The sequence below is a fragment of the Tursiops truncatus genome, chromosome 4, assembly GCF_011762595.2.
Source record: "Tursiops truncatus isolate mTurTru1 chromosome 4, mTurTru1.mat.Y, whole genome shotgun sequence".
Classification (NCBI taxonomy): domain Eukaryota; kingdom Metazoa; phylum Chordata; class Mammalia; order Artiodactyla; family Delphinidae; genus Tursiops; species Tursiops truncatus.
The window spans coordinates 143,112,810-143,132,279 of NC_047037.1; the positions used below are offsets into that span (position 1 = coordinate 143,112,810).

Below are 19,470 nucleotides of genomic sequence, written 5' to 3' on the forward strand. Positions count from 1 at the left end.
CGCGGGGTGTGGGATTCCCCTGATTGCAGCTGGCCCGGTCTGTGGAGCGGCCTCGGGGACTTCTCTCTGGGCGTGGGCACACATTGGCAGGGCCGCGGCCTGAGGCCGTGTTCAGAGCAGAAGCCTGCGGGATTCTTCCGTCAGCCGCTCGGACGTCCACCACACCAGGGACCCTGCTGGCTGTGGCCTGGCCGGGGGTGTCCCACGGGGCCAGGGCTGGAGTGCCCTTGCCCTCCTCTGCCCGCTGCCAGTCCCTTGGGCCAGCCCTGTGTGCAGTGGGGGAGGGGCAGGCGGGGGCGGGGGCCTGGCCGGGGAGGGCGGCCCTGGGGTGAAACTGGCTCTGGCCGAGTGAGGTCCTGGGCTGCTTGTGCCGGCCGTGGGGCGGGGTGGGCGAGACCCGAGCCGCGGGTGCCGCCTCCTTCCCAGGCCCCAGCAGAGCTGCCCGCAGGCCCCCCCCCACAGTACCACCACTTGCGTCCCTGCTCTCCAGTGTGTCCTGCAGGGCGGTGGCGGACCCCAGGACAGACGGGCACCCTCGCCTCACGGTGGCCGGTGGGGCGTGGACGGGTGCACAGCAGCCTGAGGCCACGGCCCTGTCCAGCCCATCGCAGCGCCTCCCCCTGGACCTGCTTCCTCCCTGGCGCCGGCTCGCGGCTGGGGGGATGCGCGGCCAGCGGTGTGGGGCTCGGGGAGGTGGTCGGGAGGGACCCCCGTGCGGGGCCCCCAGCACCGTGTGGCCAGGAGGGGTGGGGAGGGCGGCTGTCGCCGCCAAGGCCCCGCCAGCTCCGTCGGCGTCTGCGGTCAGGCCGTGCGTGTCCCGGCCCCTCCCCTCCCCTCCCCTCCCTGTGGCGCCGTGGGGAGAGCGCACTGTTCGGGAGGGTCTCTTGTCCCTTAGGCCCCAGAGATTGGGGAGTGAGGCCTCCACACAGGGACGGGTGGGGCAATGTCCGTCCCAGGTCCTCCCGGGTCTCTGCTGGGTGGGCCAGCAGGTGGGCGGGTTGACCCCTGGGAGCGAGGACGGAGCTGGGGTTGGGGAGAGGGCGCCTGGGGTGTCGGGGGAGGCCCCACTGGAAGGGGCAGGTTCTGCAGGTGAGCGGCCTCAGTCCCGAGGAGGGAGAGTGCAGAGTGGCCACTGCTCAGAGCGGGCCGTCCTCCTGCCACCATGCACGTGCTGGCCCAGGGCCGCCTGCACCTGCCTCTCTCGTCCCTGAGGGCCACCCTGCTCTCATCGCGTCCTCTGCTGCTTCTCCCCTGTGTTAGGTCTTCATCCCAGAGCTAGTCGTGAACACGTTCATCAATTACGGGCCTCACAAGGGAGGGCCAGACACAGCTGCCTGTGCGGGGCATCTCTGTGGATTTGCACACGTGTGGTGTGTGAGTGGCCACCAAGACACAGGACCACAAACTCAGGGGCTCAAGTCAACACTAGTGTGTCACCTTTGGGGTCGGGAGTCTGCAGTCAGTGTCTCTGGGCCAGAAGCAAGGTGCCTGCCGCGCTGCGCTCCTTCTGGGGCTCCAGGGAAGGTTCGGCTTGTCTTCTCCAGCTTCTGGAGGCAGCCTGCGTTCCTTGTCTCTCGGCGCCCCTCCACCTTCAAAGCCAGTGGTACCACCAGCCCTTCTCGGGCTGCGCCTCTCTGGCTCTCTGCCCTGGCTGGGAGAGGTTCTCTGCTCAGCTCGTGGTCAGATTGGCTGGTCTCATCCCAAGGGCCGTCACCGTAACCACACCGGCAAAGTCCCCTTTGCCGAGTGCAGCGACAGCTCGCGGGTTCCAGGCGTTGTGGGACAGACGCCTCTGGGGCCCATTAGGCTGCTGCATAGCGTGTGCGTGCACGTGTGTGCACCCACACACACTCGCGAGTCCTGCTTTGTGGACGTGGGATCACGTTCTGTGCACCTGAAAGTCTCCTCTTCCCGCGCAGGGTCTGGGAAGCCTCCTGTGTCGCTGGAGGGCCAGGGGCCCCGCTCAGCCTCCCGATCTCTTTGTTCCTCGATTGTTCAAGTCTGTGTTAACGACTGGCAGCCCGAGAGCCCCTGTGCATCCCAGCTTTGGGTGCTGGGTAACACGCCTCACTTGGAGCGCATAGCATTCTTCAAAGATGCCTCGGATGCCCTTGGGCGCTTTCTCTCCTAGATCATCAGAAACGTTGCCCGAGGCTGTGGTTGGTCATGGTGGACGTGTGCGCAGATCTGAACGTTGTAAACCTGTCGGCACATCCACCGGGACTTGGGTCACCTCTCCATTTGTTTAGGATGCTTCCCAGTCCTGCATGTTTCTGAGATGTTTGTTCTCTGTGGGTTTTCTCTGTGATGCTGAGATGAGGTTCCCCAGCCCCACAGCTGTCTGGACTTGGTGACCCCTGCCATGTGTGAGGAAGGGACAGGATGGACTTTCTTTAGACACGTGATCAGGTTGTCTTACTGAGGTGGTTATGTCCCATCTTAACGGGAGGGTAGGGCAGGAGAGAGACCCAGGGTCTGCATCGTGAATGAGGACTTCCTCCCCTTTCTGCCACGCATCCTGGGTGCGCGGGGTGGTACCGGGCTCATCACATCTCGGTGGACTGTCAAAATTACCATCCCCTTTGTCCCACTTCATGCCTTTCCTCTTGAGTTCTGTTTTGTCTGATAATATAGTAGGGCTGCAATATTTACTTACTTGTTATCATTTGCCTGATTTTTTTAACAGACTTGTTTTTAGAGCAGTTTTAGGCTCCTAGCAAACTTGAGAGGAAGGTCCAGAGAGTTCCCCACTGTCAACACCCCCACCCAGCGGTACATTTGTTGTTATTGGTGAACCTGCCCTGGCATATCGCAATCGCCCGGAGTCCAAAGTTCAGGGTTCACTTAGTGTTATATGTTCCGTCGTGCGTTTGACAAATGTAGATGGCATGTATCCACCATTATAGTATCACAAAGGGTATTTTCACTGCGCTACGAATCTTCTGCGCCCCACCTGTTCGTCCCTCCTCCCCGACCCCTGGCGGCCACTGATCTTTTTACTGTCTCCACAGTTGTGCCTTTTCCGGAACGTCATACGGCTGGAATCATGCAGCCTGTAGCCTTTTCAGATTGGCTCTTTCACTTAGGAACATGCATTCAAGTTTCCTGCATGGCTTTTCTTGACTTGATAGCTCACTTCTCTTTAGCTCTGAACACTGTTCCGTTGTCTGGATGGGCCACAGTCTGTGTGTTCACCTACTGAAGGACAGCGTGGTTGCTTCCAGGTTTTGTCAGCTGTGGAAAAGCTGCTGTAAATACCCGCAGGCAGGTTTCTGTGTGGACGTAAGTCTTCAGCTCCTTTAGGTGAATACCAAGGAAAGCGATTGCTGGATCCTATGGTAAGAGTCTGTTTAGTTTTGTAAGAAACGGCCAGACTGTCTTCCCAAGCAGCCACCCATCTGCGTTCCCACCAGCGGTGATGAGGGTTCCTGTTGCTCCACAGCCTCGTCAGCACTTGGTGTTGTCTATATTCCAGATTTTGGCCATTCTGATAGGTGTATAGTGATATCTCATTGTTATTTTATTTTTATATATATATTTTTTGGCCGAGCCACGTGGCTTGTGGGATCTTAGTTCCCCAACCAGGGACTGAACCCGTGCCCTCGGCAGTGAAAGTGCTGAGTCCTGACTGCTGGACCGCCAGGGAAGTCCCTCGTTGTTTCAACTTGCGTTTTCCTGATGACAGCTGATGTGGAGCATATTTGCAGGTCCTTAACTCCATCTGTGTGTCTGCTTTGCTGAGGCGTCTGTTCAGGTCTTTCGTCCATTTCTTAATCAGGCTGTTCATTTTCTCATTGTTGAGTTTCAAGAGTTCTTTATATATTTTGAATAACAGTCCTTTATCTGATGCGTGTTTTGCAATTTTTTCTCCCAGTCTGTGGCTTGTCTTCTCGTTGTCGTAACTGTGTCTTTTGGAGCACAGAAGTCCAGCTTGTCAGTTCTTCCATGAATTGTGCCTTTGGTGCTGTATCTAAAAAGTCATTGCCAAAGCCAAGCTCATCAAGAGTTTCTCCCATGTTACCGTTTAGGAGTTTGGCATTTTACATATAGGTCTGTGATCCATCGTGAGTTTTTTTTTTTTTTTTTGCATGTGATGTCCAGTTGTTCTAGCACCATTTGTTGAAAAGACTATCTTTCCCCCATTGTATTGCCTTTGATTTTTTTATTAAAGATGAGTTGACTGTATTTATGTGGCTCTATTTCTGGGCTTTCTGTTCGGTTCCGTTGATCTGTTTGTCTCTCTTGCACCAATACCACAGTGTCTTGATTCCCGTAGCTTATAATAAGTCTTAAAGGCAGACACTGTCAGTCCTCCAGATTTGTTCTTCTCCTTCAGTAGTGTGTTGGTCTTTTCCCTCCCTGTATAAACTTCAGAACTGGCTTGTTTATAGCCCCAAAGTAACTTGCTGGGATTTTCATTAGGATTGCACTGAATCTATAGCAAATTGGGAAGAACTGATATCTTGACAGCATTGAGTCTTCCTATCCATGAACATGGGATATCTCTGAATTCATTTAGTTCTCCTTTGATTTCTTTTGTCGGAGTTTTGTAGCTTTTCTCATGTAGACCTTGTACACATATATGTCATACTTATACCTGGTATAAATATAAATATTTCATCTTGGGGGTGCTAGTGTAAATGGTACTGTGTTTTTAATTTCAAATTCCACTTGTTCATTGCTGGTATATAGAAAATGGTTGACTGTTGTACATTAATCTTATATCCTACAAACTTGCCATTATCAGTGGTTCCAGGAGTATTTTTTGGGTAATTGTTTTGGGTTTTCTACATTTTGATTTTCATGTCATCTGCAGATTGATAGTTTTATTTCTTCCTTTCCAATCTGTGTGCTTCTGTTTCCTTTTCTGGTCTTATGGCGTTAGCTATTATGGTGAAAAGGAGTGGTGAGAGGGGGCATCCTTGCCTTGTACCTGGTTTTAGTGGGGAAGCTTCAAGTTTCTCACTGTTAAGTACACCATTAGGTATGATGTTCACTGTAGGTTTTTAGTGGATAGTCTACCAACTTGAGGAAGTTCACCTTTATTCCTAGTTTACTAAGAGTTTTTATCGTAACGTGCGTTGGATTTTATAAGATGCTCTTCCTGCATCTAGCGATAGGACCGTGTGATTTTTCTTAATTCTGTTGATGTGATGGATTCCATTAAGTGATCTTCAAATGTTGAGCCAACCTTAAGTACCTGGGCTAAATCCCACTTGGTCCTGGCTGGCCTGTTTGCTGAAAGGGAAACTGTCTTCAACTAGCAAGTCCCCGATTCCTTGATCTGAAGCGAGTGCGGCAGACCAGAGGGCCCTGGCTTATGTAGGTGCCACCCACTGTGTTCCCAGGAAGGCGTACCTCTGAGCTCCCAGGGCTTGGCTTGGGCACTCGCTTTCTGGAGAGATACTGGTTCCCTTCCCGAGACAGCTGGGCCAGCGCCTCAGGCCAGCACCTCCAGCACAGCAGCTGCCAGATCTGCAGGGAGGTGTGGCCACATCCCCCGCCCAGGACGCCTGTAACTGGAGAACGGAGCAGTGATCTTAGGGCTGTGGCATTCAGAGGCCTACTCCCGATGGGAACCATGGAGAATTTCATGGAGAGGAAATGGGAGAACTTTGGAAAGGAACTGCTCATGCATCTCTGGGGTCCCTGGGCTGTCTCTATAACACGCTATTGTCTTCCAGCCCGGGACGTCCACGGCTGCTGCATCTTGTGTTCTCAATTAATCTGGAAAAGTTCTAGCTGCCTGGGAGGAAGGGCGCTGTGGGGCACATCCATGTTTAACTTTGGGGGCAGCTGAGTTGGGACACTGGGGCCACTGGCACTCAGGCTGGTGAGGGTCCTGTTTCCTAATCTTAGAGCATCTCCCCGAGTGGACACTTGGGCCCTGGGCACTTCTGATACAAAGGGACCCATATAGCAGCCGCCGTCTGGCTGGACGGCAGTGTCTGTCTCTGAGCAGGAAGTGACTGCTGGCCTCCCAGAGCCCAGGGTATTGGGGAGACCCCCTGCCCCTGTGAGGGGGACGTTTACCCTGGGCAGGCGCGAGGCCAGGCCTCATTCCGTGGATGCTGCTGTCTGCACTGCCCTGGCTGTTCCCCACTTCTCATCTGCATAGGGGTCTTACCTGCAAGGGGCAGGGTGAGGCTGAGGGGGAGCCCACATTGTGGGTAGTCGGGGCTCCACAGAGACGCCGCTATCTGGGAGGGGCCAGCCCGGCGGGTGCCCAAAGCCCTGGTCTTCGTGTGGGCACCTCTTCTCTTCTCTTTTCATATTTTGTTCTCAGGGTGCTATGTGAAAGGCACGGCTTGTCTTAGGAAGTTGGGGTCCAGCTTTTCTTCCCTCTGCTTTGTCCCAGGAAGTCCTGGGTCGGCCTGACCCTGCACTCGGGGGCCAGAGTCCAGGCGCCCACCACACACTGACGCACGGTCGCAGCCATGCTGTCACCTACACACATGGTCGCGTGCACACTGGGGGGCTCACCTGCGCCTTGGTCGGGACACCCACACGCCAGCAGCCGCTCCCCAGGAGAGCGTCTCCCCGTGGACCTCATTTTGGAGGCAGACCGCGCTGATTACGGGGGTCTTCTTCTTTTTTTTTTTTTTTGAGGTACGCGGGCCTCTCACTGTTGTGGCCTCTCCCATTGCGGAGCACAGGCTCTGGACGTGCAGGCTCAGCGGCCATGGCTCACGGGCCCAGCCGCTCCGTGGCAGGTGGGGTCTTCCCGGACCGGGACACGAACCCGTGTCCCCTGCATCGGCAGGCAGACTCTCAACCACTGCGCCACCAGGGAAGCCCTACGGGGGGTCTTGAGAGAAAAGGCCTTGGGGGGGGCCCTTGGCCAGACCACGGCCCCCAAGTCCCCACTCTGCCCAGCCGTGTGGGCGTTCAGGGAAGCCACTGGTGAACCGGCCTCTCCTCGCAATGGTGTTTCCCCCTCCTGGGGTGGCCAGTGACCACATCCCCTGTACAGAGAGGTGGGCCTTGCCGCCCCCAGCCCTGGACACCCCCGGTCCCAGCAATCATCAGTCCAGGCCACTAGTGGCCCCTACACGCCCAGGAAGCAGCAGTGTCCCTGCTGTACCCACGGCTCGGGCGGGTCCAGGCGCCGTGGCCGTGTCCCAGCCTGGGCCTGTGCCGCCGAGTGGGCTCCTTTTGGTGGGGGGGTCGCTGACCACACGAGGAGGCGGAGGGACGAAAGCCCGTGGGGTAACTGAGAGGATGGGTGGAGCGGTGTGGGGCCGAGAGTGTGGCGGTCGGTGAGGGAGGAGGCCAGGGTGGTCCATCAGGCAGCCCTGTCCCGGTCGGGCGGTCGTGTGTGGCGCCTGGTGTGGACACTGGGCAGTGAGGAGCCCCCGAAGCAGCCACCAGCTGGGAGGACCCCCAGCAACCTGGGAGGCGGGGGCGGAGTTTGCGGTACCAAGTGTGAGCAGACTTGGAGACCACAGCTAAGAAGGGCCCCCCAAGAAACGCGGCCCCTTTTACGGCCTCCCTTCCTAGGAGTGTAACTCGTTTCCGGGACGTTCCTAGTGTAGACGCAGCTCAGGGCACCCCCTGTGTGCATCTCTCTCTTTTTTGTAACGTTTCGATGTCTTGAAGTTACACCAGTGTCCGGGGTGGGTGAGGGTACCTTGACCAGCGTCTGCTGCGTTCCTCCTGTGGTTCCAGTGTGGGAACAGGGGCGGGCTCAAGCCCTCGGCACCTGGCAGTGGCTCCGTGTGCTAACGGGGGACAGGGTCCCCAGCGGGCAGTGCCCCTGCCCCTCCCACCACGCTGATTTGGGAGGGTCTCTGCGCCCCACTTGGAAGCAGCGAGCCTGTGGGGGCGGGCGTGGCGCCTGGACGGGCAGGTGGCTGTCGTGCCCCGCTGGCGGGCGGGAGGCCGGCCGGGCCTCGGTTTCCCTGGGGGTGCGCGGCCTCACTGCTGTCTTTCTCTCCACAGAGAGCCAGGTCATGGAGGTGGGGCTCCAGCTGCTGCTCGGGGAGCCCCTGCCGCGGCAGGTGGCCCTGGTGCACGACCCCGACGTGGGGCCCGCCTACGAGTTCGGCGCGGACGTGGGTGGTGACGGCTGGGCGGCCCGGAGCCTCCTGCCCAGCACGTTCTTCCAGCACTTCTCCCTGCTGGTGCACGTGCGGCCGGCCTCGGCGCGCGCGGGCGTGCTCTTCGCGGTCACGGACGCGGCGCGGGCGGTGGTCCTGGTGGGCGTGAAGCTGGCGGCGGCGCGCGGGGCGTGGCAGCAGGTGCAGCTGCTCTACACCGAGCCCGGTGCCGCCCGCACTCACACGGCCGCCAGCTTCACGCTGCCCGCGCTGGACGGTCGCTGGACGCGCCTGGCCATCGCCGTGGACGGCGCACATGCCGCGCTCTTCGTGGACTGCAAGGAGGTCCAGCGCCAGCCCCTGGCGCGCTCCCCACGCGGCCTGCAGCTGGAGCCCGACGCCCGCCTCTTCGTGGCCCAGGCTGGCCGAGCAGACCCTGACAAGTTCCAGGTAACCGCGATGGCCGCCCGCACCGGGGCAGGGGGCGGGCTGGGGATGGGGACGATGGTTGCTCCCACCTGCTGCGGCAGGGGCTCCGGGGACAGGAAAACCCCGGGGGAGCAGGCCCTTGGTCCACCCAGCTCCCCCTGGGCTTTATTCCCCTGCTGCTCTGGGACTGCCTTCTTCACTGGATACCCACGTCTGCCACCGGCAGGGGCCCCACCCCATGTGTGCATATGTGTGTCTGCACGTGGGTGTGGTGCTCCCCCCATCCGTGAGCGGGGGCTTTGTCCAGGCCCAGCAGCAGACCGCACACAGTGAAAATGAAGAATTTCAAGACGGCAGTGGAGCGCTGAGTGTGGGCCAGGGGGTTCATGCCACGCACCAACATTCATTGTGCTGGTTATTATTTTTGCCAGACTGTGCAGTGGCCCCATGGCCGGTGAGCCCAGGGCAGGCCTCCGCTTCAGAGCAGCGTGGGCAGAATTTCCCCAGCGGTGACCGGCATGTGGCGGTCTCTACCATGTCCCCAGAAGCCCCTTCCCCCAGGCCTGGCCCTGGCCTTCACTTCTGGGGGGAGGCAGATCCCAGATCCTAGTGGGGTCTTTCTCCTGGGCCCTCGGCCCTCGCAGTTCTTGGAACCTTTAGCTGGAGCCCGCCTCCTGGAAGCAGTGCGTGGGCACCCCCAGCAGGCACTGACCCACGAGTCCCTGAATTCTAACATTGCAGCCACTCTGCAGCTGGCCCGCCCCGCCCGGTGGTCCAGACAGGGGTCCCTGTGTGTGCTGATGGGGGATGTGTCCCCAGGGGACAGAAAGTTAATTATTGCCCAGACAAAGGCTGCTTGGTTAAAGTTGTTCTAAGTCCTGGTGACTCGGTTCTGAAAGCTGACCTTTCACCTTTGGCAGGAACTCTCACCCATGGGGTCTGGGAGCCAGCAGGACTTTGATACCAAACTGGGCCTCTTCGTGTTTTCATGTTGATCCTCAAACTTGTTTAACTGGAGAGAAGTTGGAGAGAGCCGTTCCGTCTAGGGAGGGGCGGTGTGGGCTGGCGAGTCGTGAGATTTCCCACGCTTTTCCAGACGGAAATCTCTCCCATAAGTTCCATGTTTCTTTAACACTTTAAAAGAAAAGTTGCTCGTGTGCTGGTGGGGATGGGTTGCCTGTCTCACGGTGCTAACAGAGGTCACCACCTTCCTGCCTCGAGGACAGCCAGAGGGGCTCACCAGGCTGGGGTCGTCTGTGCAAAACACACTTGCCAGTTAGATACGTAGGCAAACAGTGTCTGGGTGTTTTAATTTGCATTTCTTAGTTGTGAGTGAAAACAAACTTTAATGTTTCCCGTGTTTACTGGATGTTTGTACTTCTTCTCGTGGCTAGCCCGTTTATGTCCTTTGCATTTTTGTTTTAATGGCTTCCGTTGTTTCTTATTGGTTTATATGAACTCTTTATGTATGTAAGACACTGATCATTTGTTTTATACACTGCAGATTTTATTTCCCAGTTTTTCATTTGCCTTTTCACCTAGTCATTCTTTTAACCATTGGGATATTTAAAGTGTTTATGTGGTTAAATCTGGCCTGGAATAGACACCCAGAAAAATCTTTGAAGATTAGAGAGACAGAAGCAGAGGGCACTGTCCGGCTCTGTCTGGAGCCCTGCTTACCAGGGTTAGGGTGCTGCCCCTCCCCCTGCCGTAACATGCCACTTCCAGCTGGGTCCAGTGTGGAGTGACTCCTCTGTCCCCTCGGACTCCAGTTCCAGGAATCTCTCTCTGGGAGTTTGATCAGACTCCAGCCAAGTGAGAGGTGAAGCGTGTTGTCTGGGGGGAGGAGTAGACAAGACGGGTTTAGGACAGGGTTTGTCAGCCTTTCTGAATTCAGACTCCTGGGGAAACATCCCTCACACGTGTGACTGCGAAGACTTGGCCCGGATGAGCACAGAGCTTCGGGTGCGGAATGAGCCAGGGTGTCCCCCGCGATGGTCTCCGGAGCAGGGCGCTCAGCCCCTCGCTGACCACCCAGCACTCAGCCCGGCCCCCTCCTGAGGTCCTTGCAGACCCTTTGTTGTTTTCGCCTGTCACAAAAATTAGGAACGTCCTTGGTCTTTCACGTTCATTCTTATTCTTGAGCTTATTTTGTAATAAATATTTCTTGGGAAATCCCTAATTCCACCCAGTTGTTGCAACATTCTGCTTAAAATGTTACTTCCAATTCTTTTTCGGTGGTTATTGACCTCATTCTTTTTTTTTTTAACTATTTCAAACACTATGTAGTTGAATTTTCTCGACTTAATTTCTCTTTGTTGAAAGTGTTCCTGTTTTCTCATTCCCGTTGGCTTTTCTCTTTATGAAGCCACCTTCCTCTTTACCCCGGTTTCTGTTGAGGTTTAGTCATCTGTTTTTTCAGACCTCCTGGGACCCTCGTCTGAAACTGGTACTGGGCCAGGGCAAGACTGTGCTTGGGAACAAGAGACACGGCCCAGCTGTGCACCTCGTGTTGAACATTCACTGCTTTTGTTCTGTGATGAGGGCGCTGGAGGCTGTGAATTTTCCTCAGCAGGCGGCTTTGTTGGCCACGTTATATAAGGAATAAGTGACTGGCCCACTGAAGCTAAGAGGGTGTCCACCAGCCACGCTAGGTTTGGGTAGGCTTGGCCCCAAGGATGGAGCACAGCGGGCAGGGAAAGTGCTGGCATCCTCTGACACCCCTTAGTCCTCTCGCTGTGGCCCCCAAGTCCAGCCACACCAGACCTGCTGGCCCTGACTGAGGGACAGCTCGGGGCACCAGAGGTCACTGTCACCAGCTTCTCCCAATACTCCTCTGTCAGTCATCTGAACTGACCTGGACCCGTACTGTAACTGGTCACAGTCCTGCGGCAGTCACGCAATTCTCTGACTTCATGAAATGGAGAAATGGGGAGAGAGTTCCTTGTAATAGAATTTGACGCGAATAGTTGAGGAGTTGGGGCTTGGTACGGGAAGCTGGTCAGAAGCCACTCAGTTCAGGACATACGGGACATGGGACAGTGGTGATGTGGGCCAATCACAGAGACAGCCGGGGTAGGTGACAAGGGACCAGGCAACCTGGGGGTCAGCCAGCAGAGGAGGGAGGGGCCGGGGGTGAGGACGGGCGAAGCAGGCCCAGGAGGGCTGGGCCCCACCCACCCCCTGTCCAGGCTTGCTCAGCCCCACTGCCCTGGGCCAGGACATGGCCCTTCCAGATGGAGCAGACACCCTGGCACCCCTCAGGGGTGTGGGAGGCCCCCTGGGGAACGCTGGGGTGCCCGGAGCTGGGGTCCCAGGGAGATGGACCCAGCACCAGTGACTAGGGATGCGCTTTCACGGCGTGGGGCTCTGGTCGTCTGCACAAACTCTAAGCCCAGTGGCCCTAGTGAGGCAGCAACTGGACAGATTTCAGACGGTCTGGATTTCACAACCTCTGCTTGCAAGTTCGTCCAGCGTGTGCAGCGGGTCTTGTGGCCTTTGTGCTGCTGGCATCTTCCCAGCTGAGCATGGCCTCAGGCGTGTCCTGCTCCCCACTCCTCCCGGCGTCCGGCAGCCTGTTGCTGAGTGGCTGGCCTGATGCCGGCTGGTGTGGGGACCCTCGCCTCACGGGACAGTGTCCGTGTGGGGACGGTCATGCCCAGATGCCCTCTGCCTGCCAGGAGCCTCGTGACCTTCCTGCATCGCTGTCACACACGAAGTGCCCCGGTGCTGTTCAGAGTGTGGCTTTTCTAGAAATTGAACGTCTGGCCCCTCGTGCCGCCCCTGGCGTGATTCTCTGTCGCCTGGAGACGCCCTGTCCCTCCTCCAGCAGGGCTGTGGGTGGGCCGAGAATTTCCATCCCCAACATGCTCCTGCCACTGACCTGAGCCCAGTGACCAACCCCCGTGCATGCACACACGTGTGCCCTCCCGCACACAGACCTCCACACGCCCCTCCCGGCAGCTCACTGCCCTCCCTGGTGGCTGGAGCATCTCAGGGTTCCAGGGGGGAACAGACCAGCCACTGCCCACGGCCGAATCCCCTCATCACGGCCGGGTGGACCGTCCCTCTTCAGACCGGAGCTCCAGCCCTGGGTGGTCTGCAGGCTGCCAGCCCCTCACAGCCTCTCCTCTACCCGCAACCAGGTTCTGCCCGTAGGATCCACGTACCACACGGGGCCCAGGGACCCCGATGCCTATACAGTCCTGTGGTCAGTCAGGCCATCCTGTGTCCCGCCAGTGATGTCCAGCCCTGGACACAGCCTCAGCTCCCCAATGGCTGCCGTGAGAAGGGGCCAGCTCCACCCTGACGGTGGGCCTTGCAGGGACTCTGCAGGCTGGTTCAAGGCTCCAGAGAAGACCGTGGCTTTCTGCTCTCAGGGGGCTGGTGACGGGGGACCCAGGGCAGGCAAGGATGCAGCTGGATGTGAAGGGCAGAAGCAGCTGGACTCAGCTTTGGACATAGGTGTCTGCGCTGGTTCAGCTGAAACAATGGGCTAACCTCAGACTGAGGGAGGCTGCACTCCACATGCCTGGTCACTTCTGGGAAGACGCTGCCACCTCCCTCCCGCCAGCCAGGGGACAGGCTCCTGGACGGCAGTGCTGACCGCGACCCCCGCCCCCCAGCCCTGTGGTCTGTCAGCTTCCCCTGGAGGCCCAGACATCACCAGGCAGGTGCTGGTCCCCTCCAGGCCATCCTGCAGAACCTTCTGGAACCGCTGGTCATCCTGAGTGTGAGAAGCGTGCAGCCTCCTGCCATGGTGTGAGGGTCGGAGCTGCAGGAGGGGCTCGCCAGGCAGGATGGGCCTTGGCCACGAAGCCACGGGCGCTTCTGCCTTAGAGCTTCTGAAATGAGCTGCGGTCAGGTGGGGAAAACAGTGAACGTGGCCCGTGTTCCCACCAATGGACACTGTTCTCGCCACCTTCGGAGATCAACCAGCGACAGGACGCCATTGTCGGCGACTTGGTGCCCCCGTCGGCTGGTGAGGCCGCAGCAGTTTTGGGAGCCCCGAGCAGGGCCCACCACCCCTGAGGCCAGCCCCCGTGCTCACTTGAGAAAGGGGGGCGGTCCACGTGCGCTGCGGAGCTGAACCCCCCCGCCTGCACCTCCTCTCCGCCTGTGTCTTTGGCCCCCTCCCCCCCCGCAGGCCTGGCTGTGTTGGGGACATGAGGACCTCATGTAACTGGGGGCTGTGGGGTTCTCCCTCAGCCCCCCCCGGGCCAGCTGACCTCATTCGCCTGAATGTGCACACACACCTGTGCACATACACACCCACGTGTACACATACAAGCCTGTGGATGCAGGGGCACGCTCACACACAATGACACGCGTACCTGCACGACACACTTATACACTCATGTATACGTGCGCACATCCACGTGCACGTGACACACGCGATGTGTACACACAAACACACACGCAGGGAGGTGGGGTGTCCCACCCTGTAGGCCTCTATCAGTGGGAGTGGAGGTGCAAGGGGGAGTATGGAGCCGGGCAGAACCGGGGTCCGGAGGTGCTGATCCTTGGGAGGGAGTCCGTGGGGCTTCCTGGAGGAGGTGGCCTGAGCTGGGCCCAGAGAGAGGCGTGGAGCCCTCAGGCGAGGGCTCATGGGGACGCACGGGGGTGTTTGTCAGCTTGTGGTCACGCGTGGAGCAGGATGGCCGTGAGACGGGGGATCAGTGATAAAGGGAGTGTGAAGGGCACTTAGGGGGTAAACAGTAACCTGGCCGGTCGGCACGTGGCCCGAGGACATCCCGCCCGTGGCCTATTTTAATACAGCCCACGACTAGAAAGGCTTCTGCATGTTTAAGTGGCTGCAGAACCAAAAGAAGACGAGTACTTTGTGAGGTGTGAATGTTTGAGTGTCCTGTACGGTCTGGTGGGAGCAGCTGCGTCCAGCGTCCACCAACCATCTGTGGTCAGCTTCCCGACACAGCCGCAGAGCAGCGGCAGCAAAGACCTGGAAATGTGCACCGTCTGGCCCTTGACTGAGAAGGTTTGCCGGCTCCGGACCTAAACTGGTCTGTATTAAGAGCTGTGAAAACGTGCATCTTAGACTCGATGAAATGTCTCTATTCAGGAGAAGATGCGCTGATAAATCCCGTGGATTAAAATGAAAACAAAAGAAATACCAGGCAAGCATGTGTAAATACTCGTAACTGCCAGGCAGGGAAGCCTTCTAGAAAGGGCACCAAAGGCCCGGGGTCCAGCGGCCTCACGCACGTGTCTCCACGATCTCAGCGGCGACTCAGAACCTGTGGTTGTGTCACCCTCTGGGGAACAGGAGACCTCATGGCAAAGGCCCCGGCGCAGCCAGGCTGAGGTTCTCGGCCATCGTGCCATTCCAGCTGGTGGTGGCCCTGCCCCAGCGTTGGGCTTTCTGTAGGAGCGGGGGTCCCGCATCTTCTCCGTGCCTGCTGCCCCGACCTCCCCCCGGCCAGTGCCGCCTGCCTCGTGCCCCGAGGGGACACCACCTCCAAGGACACTGCACACTGCTGGCCTGTTCTCTGCGCTGGGACCCGAGAGATGTGTCTGTGCTGTGTCCTGGCACCTAGTGTGGGGCTGGGGCCACGGAGGGAGCGTGGAGCCCGCGAGCGGGTGATGAGCGTTCATGCTGAAGAGGGAAGGAGGGAGGGAGTGATGCCGCCCGCTGTGGCGTCCCCCGCTGTGGTGCTACCCCTGGGGTTGGCCTCAGACGTGCCGGGCTCCGAGCTGGCTGCAGCTTGAGTCGGGGTCTCCCTGCGCCCTGGGCCTCCTGCCTTGGGACCCCTGGTGACCTTCTCCTCTGTTCAGGGCCTGATCTCGGACCTGAGGCTGCGTGAGGACCCCCAGGTGAGCCCCCTGCACTGCCTGGATGAGGATGAGAAGGACGATGACGATAGGGTGAGTGGCCGCTGCCTGGGCTCAGGCAGGGGCTCCCTCCCCACCCCCACCTTGTGGGAGGAGGGACTCAAGGCCGGGAGTGGGGTGGCCTTGCCTGGAAACCCAAAGTAACGGGGCCAGAAAGGTCTCTTTTGAAAGATGCCACTTTGGGTCGATGTTACTTGGGATTACGTTTCTATCTACCTGTAACCTGAGAAAGAACCTCCCTTGCCTAGAACTTTCCACACAGAAACACTTACAGAACCTAAAGGTTAAAAATCACCCCTAGAATAGCCAGTTGGCGATAGAGTCACTAGTAGTCACCAGAGCAAAAAATGTGTGTGTGTGTGCGTGTGCAGTAGTGTGTGTGCGTGCGTGTGTGCAGTATGTGTGTGCGTGTGCAGTAGTGTGTGTGCGTGCGTGTGTGCAGTATGTGTGTGCGTGTGTGCGTGTGCAGTAGTGTGTGTGCGCGTGCAGTAGTGTGTGTGCAGTAGTGTGTGCGTGTGCAGTAGTGTGTGTGCATGTGTGCGTGTGCAGTAGTGTGTGCAGTAGTGTGTGTGCATGTGTGCGTGTGCAGTAGTGTATGTGCGTGTGCAGTAGTGTGTGCAGTAGTGTGTGTGTGTGCAGTAGTGTGTGCAGTAGTGTGTGTGTGTGCGTGCAGTAGTGTGTGCGTGTGCAGTAGTGTGTGTGCACGCGCGCGCACAGTAGTGTGTGTGCGTGCGTGTGCAGTAGTGTGTGCGTGTGCAGTAGTGTGTGCGTGTGCAGTAGTGTGTGCAGTAGTGTGTGCAGTAGTGTGTGTGTGCGTGCAGTCGTGTGTGCGTGTGCACATGCAGTGGTGTGTGCAGTCGTGTGCGTGTGTGCGCGTGTGTAGTAGTGTGTGTGCGCGTGCAGTAGTGTGTGTGCGTGCAATGCAGTGGTGTGTGCAGTAGTGTGTGTGGGCGCGCGTGTGCGGTAGTGTGTGTGCACGTGCAGTAGCGTGTGTGTGTGCGCGCGCATGCGGTAGTGTGCGGTGTGTGTGCGCGTGCAGTAGTGTGTGCGTGTGTGCGCTTGCAGTGGTGTGTGTGCGCGTGCAGTAGTGTGTGTGTGCGCGCGTGCAGTAGTGTGTGTGCATGCGTGTGCAGTAGTGTGTGCAGTGTGTGCGTGTGCAGTAGTGTGTGCGCGTGCAGTAGTGTGTGTGCACGCGTGTGCAGTAGTGTGTGTGGTGTGCGCGTGTGCAGTAGTGTGTGGTGTGTGTGTGCGTGCACGTGCACACTGTCCCGTGGCACCTAAGGCAGAAAGCACACCACTTCTGGTGTGTGAAGAACAGACGGGCAGGAGACCTGTGTCCCCAGGGCAAACCCAGGTCTCAGCCGTGTGCAGGGAGCAGGGCAGGCGAGAGGGGGCATGACCTTCACGCTGAGTCCCAGCCCCCGAGGGTCCCTGGGTGGGGCCTCCCCTCTCGGCCGTTTCCCAGGACAGCGTCCCGGGACAGGATGGCCCGTGGAGAGGAAGGAATGCGTTTCGTGCGGGTCTGTGTGTCCGGCCGGTCGCTGAGCTCGCTTCCCGCAGGCCTTTTGTTCTAAGTGGTCTGATGGACACGTGCCCTGTCGAGGACCACCCTGACCCCCACACCCAGCCCGCCCTCTCCCCCCGCCCCGAGCTCCCGGGGGGCTGGGGGCTTCAGTCACTGGCTTGTTTCCTGTCAACCCTGCAGGCGTCAGGAGACTTGGGCAGCGGGCTTGCGGAGACCTGGGAGCGTATCGGGGAGGAGTTGGTGAGTGCCGGGGCCCTCAGGGTGGGGTGTCGGCGACACGTGTGCACACGCGTGTGCGAATTCTAAGGGCTCCTGGGCGGCCAAGACAAATGCCCGCTGGAGACGGGGGCCTAGAGCTCTGGCCGAGCGGCCGGTGCGCCTTCCGGCTGAGCCTCCTCCGGGGGAACGTTCTCTCGAATCCAGCGTCTGGTCCAGACCTCGTGCGGTTGTCTGATTGACCTTGGCATCTGTTTGCATCTCCCGTCAGCTTGTGGGGCTGTAAGGGACTAAGGGGCCAACCCCGCTCTGTAGCCCACACGGCCCAAAGCCACACACAGGGCTGGGGGTGTCTCGGGCGTGACAGGGACATCGCCTTCTCCTGTTTGGACAGATCACCTCCTCTTAGGGCTTGGGCGTTGAGGGGCCGTGATGGGATGGAGTGCTGAGCTGCCCTGGGGTGGACGGTTGGCGGCCCCCCGCACGCCAGGGACGCCGGGGCTCCCTGCACTAGCCAGGGCAGCTCTCGGGGAGCCGCGCTAGCTCTGGCGCCCGGCCGCCCCCTGGAGGGTGTCAGAGGGTGGTGCCCACCCTGGCCCTGCCGGGGGTCATGTGGCCCGTCCACTCCTCAGCCATCTCCACCCAGGGGCCCTGGGCACAAACTGCGGCGACGGCAGCGTCCCCACTGTGCCGGTGCCAAGGCGTGAAGCGCTGCAGCCACGGGGACTCTCTTTTTTTTTTTTTTTTTTTTTTTTTTTTTTGTGGTACGCGGGCCCCTCACTGTTGTGGCCTCTCCTGTTGCGGAGCACAGGCTCCGGACGCGCAGGCTCAGCGGCCATGGCTCACGGGCCCAGCCGCTCCGCGGCATGTGGGATCTTCCCGGACCGGGGCGCGAACCCACGTCCCCTGCATCGGCAGGCGGACTCCCAACCACTGCGCCACCAGGAAGCCCCACGGGGCCTCTCTTAACAGACTGGAGGCGGGGGCAGCCAGAGATGGAAAGAGTCGTCCGGCCTGCAGTGCGCTAACTAGGAAGCCATCCCTGCCAGCTCCCGCTTCAGAAAATCTGGCCGAGGCCGCAGTATGGGAGGGAGGAGGGGCCGTGCGGAAGCTTCTGTGCGGGGCCCAGCCTGGTCCAGGGCGCCCTCGGCCTCTCAGCGCCCCCTGCGCGCTCTCCGTGGTCCTCCGTGCCTCCGCCCTCCCCCGCCCACGGGGTCTGAGGTGTCAACGGCTGAGCAGCTCCGGGTCCCTGGGGACCCTCCCCATATCGGAGGGTTGTGGCTGTAGGGGGAAGGCCTGGTGTCCAGCGCCAGGTGCCGCTTGCCCACCGGGCAGTGGGGGAGCCCTTGGACAGGCCTCACAGGCATGCCGTCCCGGGCGCCTAGACCAGCACCATCTCCCGAGCACTGTTGCCAGGGAGCTTGTGCCAGGTGTGGACGGCTGGTCACGGGAAGCGTCTTCACTGCGCCTGTGCCCACGTCCTCGCAGCTCCGGGTGCCTCTGGGGACAGGGAAGCGGGCTCACAGAGCAGGGCCACCCCTCCCCTTGTGCAGTGAACACAGAGGCTCCCTCCCTCTGTGGGCGTCCAACATGGTGATGGCTACGTGCCCGTCACTGTCCGGACCACAGGCAGGAACTGGGGCTCCCTGAGTCTCTGAGGGGCCGTCCTGGGCCCTGCAGGGGGCGGGGAGGGCCGGCGCTCAGCCATCCCTCCAGGTGTGGGGGTTTGGGGACTTGCAGGGCGAGGACACCCCCATCCCCTGAGCTGTCCAGGAGAAAATGGCTCCGGAGGGACCTAGAGCCTCTTCCTGTCTGTGACGGAGTTTCCAGGAGAAAATGGCTCTGGAGGGGCCAGAGCTTCTTCCTGTCTGTGACGGAGTCTCTGGTGGCTTAAGAATAACTTCCCTGCAGTCCATAAACGTCTCATTTTACAACTGAACGCATGTAAACCTGACAGCTTTGCCAGCGCTCACGGGCCACACGCGTCGCTGAATAACAGCTGCTTCCCACTCTCACCCCAGGGCGCACCCCTGGGACCCGGGCTGCCCGAGGCCCCTCCAGTCACTTCTCCGCCCTTGGCTGGAGTGGGCAGCCAGGAAGATTTCAGAACTGAGGAAATTGAGGAGGAGACCACGGTGTCTTCGTTAGGAGGTAAAGCTCTGCTGGGGTGGTGTGAGTGTTTGTCAGTGGGGTGTGCGTGTGCATTCAGTGTGTGCGCCCAGCGCATGTCTGTGTCCGTGTGGCAGAGGAGGGGCTCCCGTCCGTCACACGCACGCCCTGCTGGGGAGGGCCCATGCCTGCCCCGCCCCCTCGCTGCCCCAGCTGCGGGTCCTCAGCTGCTCCGTGGACGTGGTCTCTCCTGTGTTTTGTTTCTCACTTTCTGCTGCTCCTGAGGGATTTGTGGGACCATCC

General features: G+C 59.3%; 1 protein-coding gene across 7 annotated transcripts in view; it reads left to right on the plus strand.

The window, feature by feature from the left end:
• The window catches only part of COL18A1 (collagen type XVIII alpha 1 chain), a 98,327-nt gene that overhangs the window by 52,849 nt on the left and 26,008 nt on the right, over positions 1-19,470 (plus strand). For all 7 annotated transcript variants that reach the window (XM_033856244.2, XM_033856249.2, XM_073804587.1 and 4 more), the window contains 4 exons: positions 7,942-8,489; positions 15,261-15,350; positions 17,023-17,082; positions 19,080-19,209. In XM_033856244.2, coding sequence (XP_033712135.1) covers positions 7,942-8,489; positions 15,261-15,350; positions 17,023-17,082; positions 19,080-19,209 — 828 coding nt within the window. The remainder of the gene's footprint in view (positions 1-7,941; positions 8,490-15,260; positions 15,351-17,022; positions 17,083-19,079; positions 19,210-19,470) is intronic.